We start from the raw sequence: 18666 nt of genomic DNA, 5'->3' as shown, positions 1-18666 counted from the left end.
AAGTGGTGAGCTCCCGTGCACCACCCAGCAGCACTCCCAGCCCCAAGCAGCGACCACAGACACTACGCCTCTGCTGCAGTTCAAAAGCTGGCTGCGCCCACAACATTATCACTGCTCAACATGCCTCAGTGTGGAAAAGTGAAAGCACTTTGGGACTGCTAAAAATTGCTTTAGACTTGGATTTCAGTTTGAACTTTTGGTTGCCTTCACTGGAGAATTCTGAGAAGACAGAGCACTTAGTTACACATTAAATACAAGACCTGCAGCCCCATTCTCAGGAAGGCATTTCCCCACATTGGGGGATTGGCTGGAGAATTTCTTAGTTAGCAACTTAGTTTTAGCAGTGGAACTGTAGCAGTCTGAGGCTTCTCCTTTTTAAATGTTCAACATATTTCTTCCCACAACTTTTCAAAGTACCATTCCTGATCCATAAGTTTTCAAACTGAACCCACCCTACTGTTAGGTAAAGTGAAGTGGTTGCCTAAGGGGGCAGGTGCAGGTGGGTGGCCACACCAGCATCCATCACTGCCCTGCTTCCCAATCAGGATAGGACGAGGCTTCAAAAGGAATTCCTTATGGGCAAAAGCAACAAAATGTGGAACACAGCATATACTTTACCTCATAGTAAATATTTATCCCTTGCCCCACAGTAGTTCTTTGTGTTTTGGGGACCTACACGCATCTCTTGCCATATGGGAAGTGCAGGTAGGTAGAAGAAGCATAGCCTATTTGATTCTGTTATCTACTAATCGGAAGTAACACATTCCTTTAAAGCCAATTCTGTTCAGAGATACTAAACCCTCTGAGACTTGGTGGGTTGGGGAGAGACGCTATTCACTGCTCCACCTTAGGTAGCACAATGTCTTAGGCCAATCCAGCTTTCAGATCATAAGTGCTTCTAAATATCAGCTCTCAATCAGAAGCTGTTGTTTGCGTCTCCACTTGCTTACAAGTCTCATGTATCACACAACACAATGATATAACTGACAGCATCTGGATCCGTTCAGCTAAGTCCTCATTTTCAACCGGCATGAAGTCAGACCTCCAGTATTTCATGGCTGGTTAGCGAAACTTTAAAACTTTATCCCTCCCTTTACATAAACCTACAAATCCCTTACGGAGATTAATGATAATTGGCTGTGCTAATGCATGCCTACATTGCTCTATTGGCGAAAGGCGCTCATTCAGAGCTTGCAAAGTTTGTTTCAAAAGAATTTCAAAAGAGGAAGAAAGTGAAGGCATTGTATGGGAAGAGGCAGGGATAGTGTTGACAGGTGGCTGAACTCTTGGATCACAAGTGCCTGAAGTACTTTACGGTGACATTTCTCAGGACCTTCTCCATTAGCTCTGGGATATCGCAAAGAGGTTTTCGTTACTGCCATTGGTGCCATTATCCTAAGTGTTGACAGAGGAAGCTTACTGTATACAAGGAAAGCATGAACAAAGCAGGAGGACGGGCATTATGGCAGGATTTCTTAACTGGAGCTGCAGAAGGGCTGTGTTCCCTAGCTTTGCACACCTGGTTTGCACACAAGAGGAACCAAGTTTAGTCGCCGGCACCTCCATGCAGGGAAGACTAATCTGAAACCATGAAGAACCACTGCCAGTCCATGTAGACATTACATCACTAGATGGATGGACTCAGCATAAAGTAGCATATTGTGTTCCTCTCTTTTTCTTGTGGGATAGGACTCTGGTTCGGTGGCAGAGCATAGTTAAATCCCTAGCATTTCCAGGTACGAATGAGGAAAAACTGTAACCCTGGAGAACCACCACCACTCACATAACTGAGCTTCGCAGACTTGTATTCCTAAATGTGGACCACCCATTTGAGACTAACAAATCAATCACGGAAGTTTGTGGTTTATCAGTCTCTCAGAACTAGCCATTCCTCCCAGAGAAGAGGCAGAAGAGCTTGGCACTGTGCCCCTGGCATCATCCGTGTCCTTTTCTTGTCATCTCCCACATACCTTTTCCATTGTTATTTATGTATCTGCTCAATTTGTATGCCACCCTTCATCCGTAGAGGTCAGGGCAGTTCACAGCATAAGCATTACTTGCCCAATGCTATGGCATAAAAAGATTCCTGATAGATCAAACCAACAGTTCCAGTGATACAGTGGTAATAACTAACTTTATCTGGATCACGGCCACAGAAGGTAGGACAACCAATAGCCATAGCAGCTCAATGGAATCTCCATGTTCAAATACAGTATACAGCAGGGTATACACAAACAACAAGGGACAGTTATCAGCTTCATGACGTGCTTTGGGGGGGGGTCTTTCCAGAAACATCTACCGCCCCACTTTTGGAGTCAGAATGCTACACTCCAGAAAGTCAGTCTTGTTATATTACTCACAGCCAGCTCTTATCTGCAAGGCTCAAGTATCTTGCTTTGCTGTATGGAAGAATCAAAGCCAGTAAGCCTGTTAATTTTAATTGGTTTCATTTGGTTGCCTCAGCTTTGCAGATGATATCCCGAGCCACATACTCAAGAATCCCAGATGACAAAAATTGTCTAGGCCACATTTTACTTAAGTGCCTTTGACATCCCATATGTGACATATTTTCCAGAATTATGGAATTAGGAGGAAGTCTGATATGGCTTAGCATCTTTGCAATGGGAATATATACAAATGCCTTCACTAGTCACATTTTCCCTTTCATATTCTCAAATTGATCTGCACCTCTGCTTTCCTGTGGCAATGTTCCTGATGACAAAGATAAACTTTAACAAAATGCAAAAGCAAAACAACAAAACAAAGAACAGCACAATGGTCATGCAAAGTGAAGTGACAATCTTTTCTCCAAGGTTGTTTTTAGCTAAAAATTAAAGATGCTGCTTTAATATGTATTCATTGCTAGTAGATTCTTGACCCCACCTGCTTACCATATATAGAGACTGGAACGGGTGTACATTGGTGGAGAGGGATGGTTTAATAACTGGCTTTTCACCAACGAGGTATTGCAGATTGCCAATAAAGAGGAGCCCTTTCTATCATGCCTCAAATTAGTGCATTAAATAGTGCATTCCATTCACTTTAATGTTCCCCCTCAGCTATTTTGGAAGGAAGATTTAATGGCATTCCACAAGTGAATCAGTTGCAAAGTTTGTATTTCATGCTACAAAGATTTATATGGTTCTGAAGGGGGTCAAGGCATTCTCTTATCTGGCTCTGGTATCTTTTCTTAATAGAAAATGGAAGTTCAGATTTTATAAGGAGTACTGCAATCCAGGCAAGGTTCAGAACATTACAATTCCATTTAATTAAATGACAGAGTTGATTCAGAAACTGCCAGACTGAAAATACACACTTCTCAAAATGGTAGGATCCAGTTCTGGTTATTTAGAAGCTGCCCCAAGGGGGCACTGCATATTTCACTAACAACACTGTATTTATAGGTGTTATTTACCATTTCCAAGACAAATGCAGGCACAGCAGATGGCCAGGAAACAGAGGAATTGATTAAGCACTAGGTTCAGGAATTGCCTCATATTTTAAAAGGAGTCTCCCCCACCATGCAAAAAGTTGCAAACTCCCATCTGTTTTCCCTGATGCATCATTCACAAACCAAGAATTAATGCAGCTAAAAGGAGAGGCATGGTTTTCAATAAATAATCATTTGCTTCTTTTGTAGTTGACTAGATTTTGCTTTTGCTGCATTATTTATTACAGCATTGGAAACAATATTATTACTAGCCCATAGCTCTAGATTTAGGCAGTGAAGCTATAATAGCTATATAGTGCCTACAGTCTTTACACAATGAACTTATTGTACCCATTTAGCCAATGCAGCTTCTCCTTAAAATTCCTGGGAAATGCTGTTTGACAGTGCTAAGAATTTCCTACTGGACATTTCTAAGAACATAAGGAGAGCCCTACGGGATCAGACAAAAGGCCTGCCTGGTTCAGCATCCTTTCTCTCACTGGCCACCCAGCTGCCTCAGAAAGACCCACATCCAGGATGGCAATAATCCTCTCTACTGTTGTTCTCCAGCAAGTGGCATTCAGAACCACAGGCTGCATTTGATCCTGGTGGCAATATAGTCATCATGACTAGCAGCCCCAGCGTTTCTGACTTTGTGCAATTTATTTTTAAAACCACCCAAACTAGTGGCCAACACTATGACTTTAAAAAAAAACAACCTAAATTCCTTTACTTACAATGGGAAGAGATTATTAGTTTGGAACATGGGGTAGATGAGGCACCACAGGAAAAACATGGAACACTCAGGAGGTGATGGCGATCCAAGATGGAAAGAGACTAACCTTGAGAGTTGCCTTCCTCTACATCTCACTTCACTGGGCAATCACCACTGGGCTTGTTATTTGGACCAGTGGATGCATTTTTCTCATGACAAGCAGCCCATCAGCTATTTTACCAAAGACTACTTGCTTCCCAGCCATCCAGCCACACTTGGAGCAGGTGATGAAGAATTGGCAGCCATTAGTGCGGAGGCCACTATTTGCCATGGACAGGAGGCAAATAGTGTTTCAGCTTGAAGTTTTCATCTGTGAAGGGACCCCGGCAGATGCTCGCCACTCCGGTGCCATCTCCATTTACAAAATCGCCTCCATGAAGTCCTTTATGACCCTGTGAAAAGTGCTGCCTTTGCAGCCAATAGGAACACCATCTTTCCTGAATTCACCTGTGCAAAACTGCCTTGATATCAGGAGTTCCCCCACCAAAGAAAGAAAGCTTTCTTTCTTTCTTTCTTTCTTTCTTTCTTTCTTTCTTTCTTTCTTTCTTTCTTATCAGCCATGTCGGTCCAGAACAGCTTCCCACACACATATGGGCCAAGAGGCATCGCTCTAGGCCTGCAACTCACTTGTGACCCACTGCCATCATCTGCCAACACTATGACTTGTGGCAGCGAACTCAGCATGTTAGCAATGAGCTCTGTGAAGAAGTACATCCTTTTTCTGTCCTGAATCTCTCAGGCGTTCTGCATGCAACTCCTGTGCCCTACCACCAAGCTCTGTTGCTTCTCCACTAACACACATTCCCTGGTGGTATTCTACACAGCAGGAGAGGGGATGGCATCCTGATTCATACCCAGACCTCAGCATGGAGAGCCCCTCCCAACACCCATCGCTCCCAGCAGCTGCCTGGTTTCTGAAGACTGAGGAATTACGATGTCTCCTGTTGGAACTTAAAACTTTCTCAACCACCCAGCTCCTTTTGGTTTTAGTTTTCCCGCTGCCTTATCTGAGTTTTCAACAGTAGTTCATGCAAAAGTGAGAACAACAAAACTGGTTTATGTCATCCTTCTGTAACTGGAAACAATTAAAATGGAAGCTTAAAAAACAGATAATCCCTTCCCTACAAAATGAAACAGGAATAACAAAACTAGCAGGTGGAGTCAGAAAGTGAAGGGGATCTATCGCCATGAGAAAGAGAGCCATAAAGCAGCTGGTACAGTGGAAGTAATAATTTACAGCTGGAAGAAAAGCAGAACAGCTGGATTACTTCTTGAGATAAGCATGCAGATTGTCAAAACATCTGCCAGGCAACCAATTCAAATTAGTTTACTCAAGGTAAATTGCAACTAACGAGATCATTCTTGACTTTGGCTGCAACAGTAAGTAACTGGGATGGTGACATTTTTGCGTAAGTCAGAAGATTAGTATTGATTGCTCCCAAAATGAACATTTGTGGAAGGCATGATCTGGAAGGCCAAGACAACATCGGTTTTTGCTTCATAGATGGCCCCATCCGAGCCAAGAATTTACAGGCCCACGGGAAGCATCCATCATGGATTACCTTACTGTGTCTTCTCTGCAGATGTGAAGACTTAAACATGCAGCAAAGCCAACACACTAAGCCATCCGCAAACATGTCTGCTGCTTCCCGTTCTGAAGGATGAGTGTCTGCGGGTTCAACTGACATCATTTATTCAAATCTGGGCAAAACTTCAAAGGCATATTTTGCCCTGGGCCTCAGGAAATAACATCGCTCACCCCTCATTCCTCCAATGCAACCTTTCCATCCTACAGTGTCCCACAGTATTCACAATTCATTTGGGGAGAACCCCCTAAATCCTAGAAATTAAGAAATGGTAGGATTTTGATTATTCAGGATGTGAATGGAGAAGTAGAAGAATTCCTGAGCTAACCTATGCAGAACAACCAGGCCAAGCTAGAGTCATTCAGAAACAATACAGGGTCCTTGAGGCCATTGGCAATGCAAGAAAACAGTCCTTGCCCACCCCTCCTGCCCTGAGGTATGAACAGGGACTCGGGGTTTGGAAGGTTGCCAGGGTAACTGGGTGTGACAGGGTAACAGGAAAAGAGAGTCTTTAGCAAGGTGTGCTGGGAAGAAGAAAGGGAGAAGAAAGACTGAGGTCCATCTTGGGCAGGCTGGCTGAAGGCTGGCCGGGAGAGATGCTTCTTTGCATAAGATTTGCATATGTTGATTTATATGTATAGATATAAATTTAGAAACAATTTCTATGATTTAAACAGAAATACATCTCACCATAATGACAAAGGCTGTAACCAACTGAGTTCTGTGCCAGCTCAGTTTGCTATCCAGTGCTGTTGATGGGCAGGGCGGAGCTACCTGTCCTGGCATCCATAAAGCAGGACATATGGCCACACAATGCACAATGGTATCGTGGAAGGAAAGACCCTGTTATATCAATTCTCTATCATGTCAAAAAAATCCCCAACCATCAATAAAAAAACACACAGAAAACTAGAGGTTCTATCCAATGTTAGCTCTACTCAGAGTGAACTCCTTGAAATTAATGGACATAATTAAATTAGGTCCATGAATTTCAGCAGATGTACTCGGAGCGGACGTACGTCCCATTCACACCATTTTAAGCATTGTGATACTACTTCAAGAAGGCTTGACTTTCTCCAAAGAATTCTGGGAGTTACAGTTTATCAAGAGTTGTTAGGAAACCATTCCCATCTTGGAGCTACAGTTCCCAGACAGGCTTAACAGTCCATCCCACTTCACAAGGAACTCTGTGATATGCAGGTTGCTTTTCTCTCTGCAGGGAGGAAGATGCAGACAACTATAGCATTCCCCCCCCCCCAAGGGAAGGTAGCAATTTTGGTTTGGGCAGGGGCAACAGCCAGAGGGCATGGCATTAGCCTGCACCTCTCTGCACCCCACCACCAGACACAACACACTGTTCCACTGTTTAAACTCTGTGCAAGAGAGAGAGAGATACAGATCCTGGTTTGAATACAACTACTGTATAAATAAATAAATCAAATAAAATGGGGAAAGTTTGTGTTTGAGAATGCAGCACTTTTTCAGATGCAACTCCATATTGTAACTGTACTTATCCGTGATGTACAATGTAAGGTTGCACTGCTGTTATTGTTTTTCCTTTTTAAATTGTTTAAAAAACACACTTTAAAATCAATAAAATATTATACCTCAAAAGTGTGTGCATGTGTTTTAACATCTAGTTTAGTCGTGTCTGGTTCCAGCCTTTCGTCAGGGCTCCAAAGCAGAATGGTGCTTTCTGGGTAATGGCAATGCTTCTGGCCCTCCCTTGAGCCTCTTATCTGCAGCAAGGTCTGGGAATCCCAGTATTAGGGCTAGGAATCCTTTCTCAGGATGATGTCATTGACCATATATTTGCTGAGCTAAGGGAAGGGATCAAAGTGTTAGGGAAGAGCTGTAGCTCAATGGTAGAGTATCTGCTTTGCATGCAGAAGGTCCCTGGTTCAGTCCGTAACACCTGCAGGTAGGGAAGACTACAGCCTGAAACCCTGCAGAGCTGCTGCCAGTCAGTGTCAAAGATACTAAGCTAGACAAGCCAATGATCTGACACATGATAAGGCAGCTTCCAATGTGTGCCAAGTCAGTGCCCTTGAGAAAGCTGAGAGGCAGTGATGGCCACCAACTTAGATGGCTTTAAAAGAGGACTGAAAAGGTTCATGGAGGAGAAGGCTATCAAGGGCTGCTAGTCATGATGGCGATGCTCTGCCTCCATGCTCAGAGGCAGCAAACGCTTAGGAATACAGTAGCAGTTGCTGGAAATCACAGGAAGGAAGAGCACTGTTGCCATGGGATCCTGCTTGTAGGCTTCTCACAGGAATCTGGCTGGCCACTGCAGAACAGGATGCTGGACTAGGTGGGCCACTGGCCTGATCCAGGAGGTTCTTTTTATGTTCTTAAAGCTCCTTGACATCATGAAGAGGCAATCAGCCCAGCCCACTTTGTGCATGCATTGCTCTGCTTGATCCCAGCACCATTGCTACTCTACTGCAGCATTTTTGTTGTGGGACTGATACCAGGCAGAGCAGTGAGCAAGGAGTGGTCAAGTGTGGTTGCCATGCAATGAGCCCACCCAACACCTCCTAAGCTAACCTACTGCTCTCCCGTATGGCAGAAGACTCAGTCCATCCAGCTTCTGGGGAGGTTACATCTTGTCCTTCACCTTGGGCAGGAAAAGGTATTGCACTGGCCAGGCAATGGAACTCGTGCAGCCAAATGTTCTGGGAAGAAAGTGGGGAGCAACTATGCCCCAAAGGTTCAATACATCTTTAATTAAGGGGCACAAAGAAAATCATCTTATAATATAATTTTCATTGTTATCAACTTGTACAAGGTGGCAGAGTCAGCCAGCCCCACAGAACTGCCGCCTAAGGCAAAGATCAAGATAATGCCATCCCACATTCCTCCAACAGTGGAAGGCACCAACCAGTGCCTTCTCGGTAGTGGCTCCTGCCCTGTGGAATGCCCTCCCATCAGATGTCAAGGCAATAAGCAACTATCTTACTTTTAAAAGATACCTGAAGGTAGCCCTGTTTAGGGAAGTTTTTAATGTTTAATGCTGTATTGTGTTTTGAATATTTTAATATTTTAAAAGTTGGTTGGAAACCCAGCCAGATGGGAGGGGTATAAATAATAAATTATTATTATAATTACCATAATTGTTCTTCTGTGCTTGCAAGCTAACTTAGGGAACAGTGAGGGGCCTGCTACCACCCCGGCATCTGCTTCACCCCGTCTAACAGTAGGGCTGGCACTGTTAAAACATCTGCACTAACTGCCCATCTACTACCAAGACAGGTTCAAGGTCCTTGAATTAATTTTGAAAGCCCTGAACAACTTAGGTCCAGGGTGCCTCAGGGATTGTCTGAACCTTTCTATCATAGCTCGATCACGCATTCTGCTTCAGTCTCTTCAGCCATATCATTCTCCTCTCTCATTAGCAAAGTGTGAGGTTCCACTATGCCAGCATCCTTCACTGTAGATTCTAAATTGATAGGGTTCTTCATTCCTGAAATATGGCCCCTTTTAATAAATACAAAAGTTTGTATTGGAGCAATAGCAGATAAAACATGGTTTAAAACTGTAGCTGCACCACAGCAAATGAAGGAGAATAAAACTGTATGCCTTACATGGTCACACAGAGATACTTTAGAGGCGGGGAAGGTGGTAAAATTATTTTGAACTCCATCGTTAGGGCTTGGCTGTAAATTGGGTGAGGTGCCCTTCCAAGAGTTCCAATTCAAACAAGAGGTATAAAATCCAACCCTTCCTATAAAGGATTGCGTTGTTCAGGAGAGTGAAACAGAAATGGTAGAAGCTATACATTGAAGCCTGCAAGCTTTCTTTCCTGGCACCATAGAGAATGAGTCATGGCTGGTGAATTGTGGAAAGGAGGAGGTCCCCAAAGTAGCACACACAGTGTTATTGCTTCAAGGAGCAGCAGCAGACTCTGCCCACAGTATGGAACCAATTACCATCTCTGTGCAATTACAACATGGCCTAGACGAGCGTTCCCTGGGGCCATCTTGCTCTGCAAAGAAGTTGGCATGCTCACTCACTGTTCCCATGTGCGTACACACAGGCCGTTGAAATACACAGTTGTGAAAATGACTACTTCCCTTAGGCTGCAATCCTAAACCCACTTAAGTTGGGGAGTAAATCCCATTGATCTCAGTGGAATTTACTTCCAAGGAGACATGTATAGGATTACCCTGCAAGACTGCTATGTCCCCTTCTATAACACGTGTGACAGAATTTTGATAATCCCACCAAGAGGAACTGTTAAAGCTAATTTTTAATAATCTTGTAGCATTATCATCATATGCTATCATTATGACAGCTTTGTGGCCTACTCAGTCCTGATAGTTTGGGGCAGGGCTCACCAGAACTAGGGTTGCCAAAATTGTTGAAAACTCCAAAGAAATGTAATTTTTTGATTGACTTGCCTAAAATTCAGGACAAAGCGCCACCTTTCGGAAATTCCTCCCAGACATCAATTCCACCTCTGAAATCCCAGTAATGTCAGGCAAAATCAGGACATATGGCAGCCCTACCAGAACTCAGCTCTGGCCCCTCTCAGGTGGGTGCCATTGCCATTCTAAGAGAACAAGGGAGGCAAGTTCACTGGTCAGTTCCGCCACCTCTTTTTTTTTTTAGAAAAATAGCAATGGTTTGGGGGAAGGTTTGGGAAATAACAGCCAAGTTTCTGCAACATGCACTGAGGATTTGTGAATGTTACACAACATTAACTTGAGTGTTAGATGCAGATTTTGCTGAGTGACTTTTTTGTACTGATCCTTAATGGAATATATGGCAATAACAGTTTGAGAACTGGTTGCATGAACAACACAGCAAAATTATCAGTTGTGACACGAAGGCCAGGATAAAAAGAAAGGTTCCCACATTGCTTGAATGTGGCCAGTGTGGAGGCCAACCAAACTTTATTCAGGAGGGAGCTCCATAATCTGGGGGACACCACCAAGAATGCCCCGCTCTGCTTCACCAGCCAACTAGCAGTAACTACTGTTGGGACAAACAGGGAATTCCTGGCTGATCTTAACAGTCAGTTGGGGCAATACCCGAGAATGCTCTCCTTAATGTCTTTGAATCCCAAGTTGTTCAGGGCACTTTACACAAAAATTAGCACCTTGAATTGGACCTCTCAGCTCACTGGCAGCCAGTGTGGAGATTGAAGATCAGGGTAATATGATCCCCACCCCTCGCCATCTGTGAATAACTGAGAAGCGGCATTCTGCACCAGCTGCAGATTCCAGGCTGTCTTCAAGGCTACCCCCACATGGAGTGCAACTGTAGTAGTCTATACAGGAGGCAATTAGTGCCTTTGATCTGAACCAGTAGAATTCTTCTTACGTCAGTATGTAAAGACAGGCGGTGTCTCCCATGCGCATGTAGGCTCTCTCTTCAGACATTCAAACCAATATGTATACGTCAAGGGTAGAACATGCTGCCAGCATGCTGCTCCCCACCCCAAAGATGTGCTAGTTTTACACGGGTCAAAGTTTCACACAGATCACAGGTGTGACCCACAATGTTCTCCATGTCCTTAAAAGCCCTGACTTGGCACTTGGGTGATTTATGAAAGAGGTCCAGCGGACTGAGAGAACGTGATGGGATGCATTGTTTTCCTCCCTGCCTGAGTTTGACAGATCACAATGGGCCATGCTGTTTTTCTTAAACACATTTCAGCTGCGTTTATAAGAGGATAGGAAGAGAGGCCTTAACAATATGGAAGCATCCTTACATTCAGAAGGGCAATATATATATATTAATCAGGGTTAGGAGTAAATATTTGACAAAAATCCATAGCTGATCGGTTCTCTCTCTGTGTGTGTTCTCTGAAAGCACAGAGGAAGGGGGCCTCTCCTGATCTGGTCTGCTGGTAAGAGGAAAAGTACCATAACTTCCTGCCAATAATAAGAGAGGTAGTTGATTTGTATTTCTTGTCAGCAGGTATCTAATATTAACCTGCAAGTGTTTTTACACATCCTTGGAGGAAACTCTATAAGAATATATTACTGCAGGGGCTTCAGAAATGTACATTCAAGCCCTGCCAATGCTTTGCAAAGAGAAAATAATCAACATCTATATCGTACCTTTTAATTAAATGTGTTTCTAAGCAAATAGGTCAGCCATGAGGCTTTAAAAGCAATCCGAGTCTCAAACACACTGACTTCCAACATTTATTCCTCAAACAGACTGTATTGCATAGCACAGTTTGATTGCACTTTTTGTACAGCGCCTTAAAAAATTGATTTTATAAGGCATTAAACAAACAAACAAACAAACAAACAAACAAACTGATTGTAAAAATGCAGGGACAATATACCTAGCACCAGTTTCACAACTGAGAGTAGTCAATCAGCCAAATCATTGCACACTAGATTACCAGTATTTGTATCAAAAGAATCATGGAGTTGGGAGGGATCTTGTCAAAGGTCCCATTTGCACCATGCATTTAAAGCACCATGATACCACTTTAAAAAGTTGTGGCTTATCCCAAAGAATCCTGGGAGCTGTAGTTTGTTAAGAGTGCTGGAAGCTGTTTGGAGACCCCTGTTCCCAGGAGCAGGAGGCAGCTGCCACCAGCAGGGGTATTCAGAGGCTGCCTCTGCCAGAGTGATCCCCCACCACTGCTGGAGAAGTAGCCGTGGCAGCTTCCAGGTTCCAGAGATCTCACCAGAAGCTGCAGCCGCCTGACCCTGGTAAGCAAGGCTTGGTCAGGGGTGGCAAGGGGGCAGGCAGCCCGCGCCCAGGGTGGCTCGTCACATGGCGAAACAGGATGCCCCCCCCCGCTTGCTTCCCTAGCAGAGCTACACTTCTTAGAATGGTTCAACCCCCCTTCCCAGAGCAATCTGGAAACTGTAACTCTGTGATGTGAATGGAGAACTCCTAAAAAGCTCTCAGCTCCCTGAACAAACTACTGCCCCCTGTATTCTTTGGGAGTGCTAAAGTGGTATGACATGGATGGTTGGGCTTTGGCTCCACTCCCTGCTTCATGCAGGAAGCCCAGAGCTGGCGTATCCATATCAGATGGTTGCCCAGCTTCTGCTTGAAGGTCTCCAACAAAGAGAGCCCACCATGACCCCTCCAGGATCCCACTGCCAAAGTGATTGTACTGTTGAGACATTTCTCCTGACATTCAGCTGAAATCTCTCCTCCAGTTACTTAAGCCCATCAGATCCACACTATTGTCATCGGACAACAGAGAATACGTCTCTTGAAATAGCCCCTCAATATATTTGAATAGTGATGGGGTGAACACCCTGCATTTGGGCTCAGAAAGCCAAAGAGGTCCTATTTTAAGGAGTGACCTCTAAAATATCACACCCATGTTAATCCACTGCACTAAAAAATACCCAAATGAAGAGTCCTGTTAATCTTGAAGATTAACACATTTGGTGTGGCAGAAGGTTTCATGGGCCTATAAATCAATAAGGACCATGTCAGAATATGTATTTAGGAAGTACAAGAGCTGGTGTTCAACTAACTTCTGATCCAGGTCAGTTTGCATCCAGTTCCTTAGGTAGCCCTATTCAGCAGCTTCAGCCCTTGAAGGTGTCTTGTTGCAGGATGGTGACAGGGATGGGGAACCTCAGGTCTAGGGACCAAATTCAAGCCTCCAGGCTCCTCTATCCAACCCTCACGACTCCCCCCAGACCACACCTGCTTTCCTCAGGACACACCAATTGCCAGCCTGCTTTGTGCTCTCCTCCCAGTGTGCTTCTGGATGGGATGTGTCCTTAAAGTGTTTAGATACCTCTCCCTTTCCTTGATGGAGAAATTTATATGGTGGAAGGGATGCAAAGCAAGACGCCACAGACTTTTGAGGTGGTGGTATGGCAGCCTGCTGGTATTCAAGACAAGAATGGCATCCCTTGTTCCACCTGCTTTTGCCTCTGCTTCCACCCCCCACCCCCACCCCGCAGCAGGCCCTTTGGTTCCTCCCCCTTGCTTTAAAGTCTGCTGCAGGATATGCTGGGGGAGTGAAATGTTCCCCACTGGTTTCCACTGCTTTGTTTGAACTATTTATTCTGCTTTTATCTTGTGTTTTTATCTTGAGAACCTCCCTGAGAGGTTTTGGTGAAGGGTGGTATATAAATATTATAACAACAACAACAACAACAACAACAACAACAACACCACCAAAAAACCCACACCAGTTGAATATTGTGTGGCGGGACAGTGAAAGGCACACCATGTTGCTCAAAGGTAGAAACTTCCCTTACCTTCCGCAAAAGGTTCCCACTCATAGAATCTTCCCATAAAAGGCTTGTTGTTGTAGGAGGAGCACTGCAACTCTCTGATGTTTCTGTTCTCAGGACACGCCTGTCAAATAAGGAAGAATTAGATCAGAAACATGTGCAATTGACATGACTGCTGACATTGTCTCATGCATTAATGATAGATCACATCTGGAACTGTGATCTCCAACAGAGGTGTAATCAATTATTTGTGAGATATCAATTTTGGTGCATCAGAGCCAGGGCTTCTTATACATATGGAAATTACAAACAGGCTATGCTAGTTTTATGGGAAGGTTTGCTTATTTATTGGCTTTCAAAAACGTTCTCAGTGTTATTATTGTTATGTGTTTTTATTTATATGGAAAAATCAGTAAAAACATTTTTTTAAATATGTTGGATTTCAAATGTACATATTCAGGAAAAAACATAATATCTCTTATATGTTTGCAAGTCAAAGAAAATGCATAGTAAGATATCCTCTGTGACATAGAAACAACAATATATTTAAGTTATGTACAGATTATGGGGCAATTTATTACAGGTCTTGGTGGCTACTGTGGATTTTTGTGTCTCCCCCCCCAGCCCCACCCGCAGTTTCTTACTGTCTTAGAAAGCTGTAATCAGAGGCAAAGGGGTGGTTGGAAGTGGGGTGCTGCTTAACCCTTTCTACTCCTGCTATTTGTTTGTTAAGCCCACCCACCACCAGCAGCCATTTTCCCACTTGTAGGTGAAAAGTATTTGACCCTCAGCACATCTCTCAGTCTACCGCTTCTCTTCAAAGTAATTTACTAAAATGCATTTTGAAAACTACCTCTGCAGACCTGTCCATTGTTTGGAGCTTTTTGGCCAAGTGCCCTGAAAATGCCACCACTCTCCCAGACACTTGTGAGTTCAGACTGGTTGGATACCTGCAAATGAGCACAGCTGTTCCAGACCTGTGCTGAGATGACACACGCTTGGAAAAGGAGCCATGTGGGTCACTTTCTAGCCAAGACAACCTCAAAAAGCAATTAGAGCCCTAAGTCCTTGCACGGTCTAGCTTGCATGGCCCTCTAGAATCTGGCAAAAAACGCTCCCACCCCACCCCACCCCCAGCCACTCTAGCTTTCCTGGATTTCCCCAGGTCAGGCATGGGTTTGCCAGCTTAACACTCATTAGGATTTATGGAAACTAAATGCAAGGAGTGAAAGGGAGGAAAAAAACAGCTGATGTATCACTCGAGAAAAGTCCATCCTTCTGTGGAAATTATAAATTGGGTGAGGGGGAGGTCTTAGTCTTACTCTTATATTTCCCCCAATAATTTTGCTCAGCTACAACCTGCAGCTGACCACCTGCATCCTGGCTCATGGAGGACCCCAGTATAAAGTAGGAATGGGGGAGGGATTTGATTTGTTTGTACTTTAATAAGAAACTACCCAATTTGCACTTCTTGAACCAGTATGCAAACTGAAACACATCTACCCTTTCATTGCACTTTGCTGAAATTTGCAGTGCAGTTCTCCCAACCAAACTGTGCGGACACAAATGCATATATTCATGAAAACAGCAGGCACAAATGTATGATATTGGGAGGGGGGAGGCCATCTCGGTCAGCTCAGTCAGGGGAGCTGCTGGGCAACAGAGTGGTCGATAGACCAGCAGCATCCCCAACCTGTCCTTGTAGCCTAACACAAGGTGCAGACCTTTGAGGCCCTTCCCAAGTGTTATGTACTGAGTTGAATGGGATCCAGAATGCAGCAGTCTGGTCCTAGAACAATAGGATTCAGAATGCAGCAGTCTGATTGGTCCACAGGAGCCACCCAATCCAGCTCCAGGTGGAAGAGAATCCGCAACCTGATTGGCCTACAGGAAAGTCCTGGAATTAGCCAATCACATGGGGCCCATTGTGTAAATAATGCAGACATTTGGTGGGAACTTCCATTCCTCCTCACCACTATGAGCTGAATAAAGAGCATGAAATCCACTCTCGACTCCAAGTATATTTCACCAAGGTAAGAGGTTTTCTGGCAAAGGAAATGGTGCTTTGTGGGCAATAGCACACTGCCAGCACCTGTCAAACCCCAGCCTAGCCTGGTGCTTTACAGAGTAGCCAGGTGGGCACAGCTGTTCAGCAACACAGACAAATAAATTGTCCATTTCAAAAGCCTCCCTTTTTTGCAAGGTTTTGACGCAGCCTCTTTCTCTCAAGGCATCTGCTACCTTTCTATGCTCATAAGATATATTGAGAGGTTGTCATTTCCTTCACTGCTTCTTCAAAAACGGAGGAAGAAAAACCCTTGGGTCAACCTCATCCAGCCTTGCTGATTGGTATGTGTTAAAAGTTTTCCCAGGTAACTACCTCCAGCCATTACTTTGCTGTTAACCTCCTAGGGTCACCATCCCCACCATGACTATCACCTGTGAGTTACCGTACATTAAGTTACCAGAATTTCTCAGAGCTAAAACACACTGGACAGAACTGGACTGCTGGCTGTGCTGCAACAATGCAGTTAATGCCTAGGAACATAAGATGGACCTTCGATTCACCAACCAGTCAGGAAGGATTGCTGCACACCTGAATTCACCCGACCCATGTGACTTGGATCACTGGAATGAGGCTTTCCACAGGTGCTTGTAGCAGCTGGTAGCTGCTATGCTCATCTAAGCATTGTTGGAATGAATCCATGGGACACAGAACCCCAAATCTCTTCCTAAATGCCCCAAGTGTTTCAAGTAATAAATTTTGAGGCAGGGGGACTCTGATCCTCAAGAGGACCTTGATAAGATGATGTTGTTTAATAAATATAGATATATCTACACACACACTTTTTCTTTCTTTTTTTTTATATATACAAAGCCTGAGGAATGGAAAAGGATGAGGGGCTAAATTGCTGGCCCTTGGAAGAATGGAAGAAAACCAGTTGGCAGGGGTAAGATGGAGAGATTCCTCTGCTCCCTTCTCAGATGCTCTGGGCATAGGGATTAATATGGAGTTTGTATCGCTGCCAGGAAGTCTGGGAAACAGAATTCTTAATGTGCCCTGAATCATTTCATTCACTCCATTTTCCAGGCTCTCTGGGAGCTACGAATTCACACAAATGTATAGGACTTCCTTCATTCCAGTTCTCCCTCCTACCAACCTTACCCCAACTTAAGAATGGTGCATTTTAGGAAAAACAGGGCTCACTGGAGCCAGGCTGACCCCACTCCCAAGCCAGGAGGCTTTTGGTTCCTAGTTTTTCAAACAGCCTATGCCACATGATGTCACAATAGTGAAATGATAGAGAAGCAACCATGACTAGCAACCCAAAAAGGATGCTTGGGAAAGGCTTAAATGAATCTTGATTGAAATCACCTCCATGTGGTAAGTCCTACATCAGGGATGGGGAACCTGCACCCAAACTCTTGACGGAAGGCGCTGGCACTAATTGCGCCCCCACAAGGGATGGGAGTTGCCCCCCCCCCAATCCCATATCGTCCCGACCCAAAGGACCTCTGTCTTTGAAGGATTTAACTTCAACCGGCTCCCATGTAGCCATCCAGCCACAGCTTCCAGACATCTGATTAGTGTGTCTGGGGCCGAGCCGGGATGACTGTCCATCAACAGATAGAGTTGGGTGTCATCAGCATACTGATGGCAACCCAAATCAAAATTCCAGACAAGCTGGGCGAGGGAGCGCATAAAGATGTTGAAAAGCATCAGGGAGAGAATTGCGCCCTGCGGTACTCCACACACCAAGGAGTGGCGCGATGACAGCTCCCATCCCCAGCACCACTCTCTGAAAGGAACGAGCGAAGCCATTGAAGGACTGTGCCCCAAATCCCCACGTCGGCGAGGCGGTGGTCTAAAAGTTCGTGATCGACCATGTCAAAGGCTGCTGAGAGAATCAACAGCCTCAACCCGCCTCGATCCAGCTGCCTACGGAAATCGTCTGCTAGGGCGACCAGAGCTATCTCGGTCCCATGACCAGAGCATAAGCTGGACTGGAATGGATCTAGAGTCGATGTATCATCCAGAAATCCACCCACCAGTTCAGCAACCGCTCTCTCAGTCACCTTACCCAGGATCGGAAGTTTCGAAACTGGGCATTAATTGGATAGATCTAAAGGATCTAATGATGTTTTCTTTAAGAGCGGACGCACCACTGCCTCCTTCAGTTCCCCTGGGAATGTCCCAGTGCCAAGGGACAAATTGATGATCTCACTGAGGGGGGGGCGCACCTCATCTGATCATGCTCTAATCAGCCAGGACGGGCACGGGTCGAGAGGACAGGTGGTGGGCATTCCGACATGGAGGAGTCTGTCCACATCGGCTGAGAGTATCCTGTCAAAGTGGTCCAGTAGTGGACCTAAGGACAGTCAAGGGGCCTCCAGTTCCATTATTGTATCCAAATTAGCAGGGATGTCACGGCGGAGCATCAGGACCTTCTCTGCAAAAAAAGCTCACAAATGCCTCACAGCTATGTGCCTGATTCATATTTAAATTTGGCTGTCCTCTAGGGACATTAGAGAGCTCATTATACTAAAAAGTTGCGCTGGGAGAGAGGTAGCGGATGCAATGGAGGCTGAGAAGTAGGATTTCTTAGCAGCCTTCATGGCCATCTCATAGATTATCATAAACACCCTATAAGATGTTCTTGAGGCTCTGTCGCAGGCATCCTGCCATACTCGCTCTAG

The 18666-nt window shown here is 44.8% G+C and overlaps 1 protein-coding gene and 1 long non-coding RNA gene across 4 annotated transcripts in view; one reads left to right on the top strand and one right to left on the bottom strand.

Moving 5' to 3' along the window:
- LOC309356399 overlaps positions 1-18666 on the top strand; it is a 522017-nt gene that overhangs the window by 372942 nt on the left and 130409 nt on the right. The window lies entirely within an intron of this gene.
- THSD4 (thrombospondin type 1 domain containing 4) overlaps positions 1-18666 on the bottom strand; it is a 385092-nt gene that overhangs the window by 283152 nt on the left and 83274 nt on the right. For all 3 annotated transcript variants that reach the window (XR_014162703.1, XM_081887620.1, XM_081887619.1), the window contains exon 5: positions 13993-14092. Coding sequence is in view for 2 of the 3 variants with exons in the window: in XM_081887620.1 (XP_081743746.1) it covers positions 13993-14092 (100 nt within the window). In the remaining variant the exon portion in view is untranslated. The remainder of the gene's footprint in view (positions 1-13992; positions 14093-18666) is intronic.

This window comes from Podarcis melisellensis (assembly GCF_964234715.1).
Source record: "Podarcis melisellensis genome assembly, chromosome: 14".
NCBI lineage: Eukaryota > Metazoa > Chordata > Lepidosauria > Squamata > Lacertidae > Podarcis > Podarcis melisellensis.
Note: the sequence above shows the minus strand (reverse complement) of the source record. Positions and strands in the feature narration are given on the sequence as shown.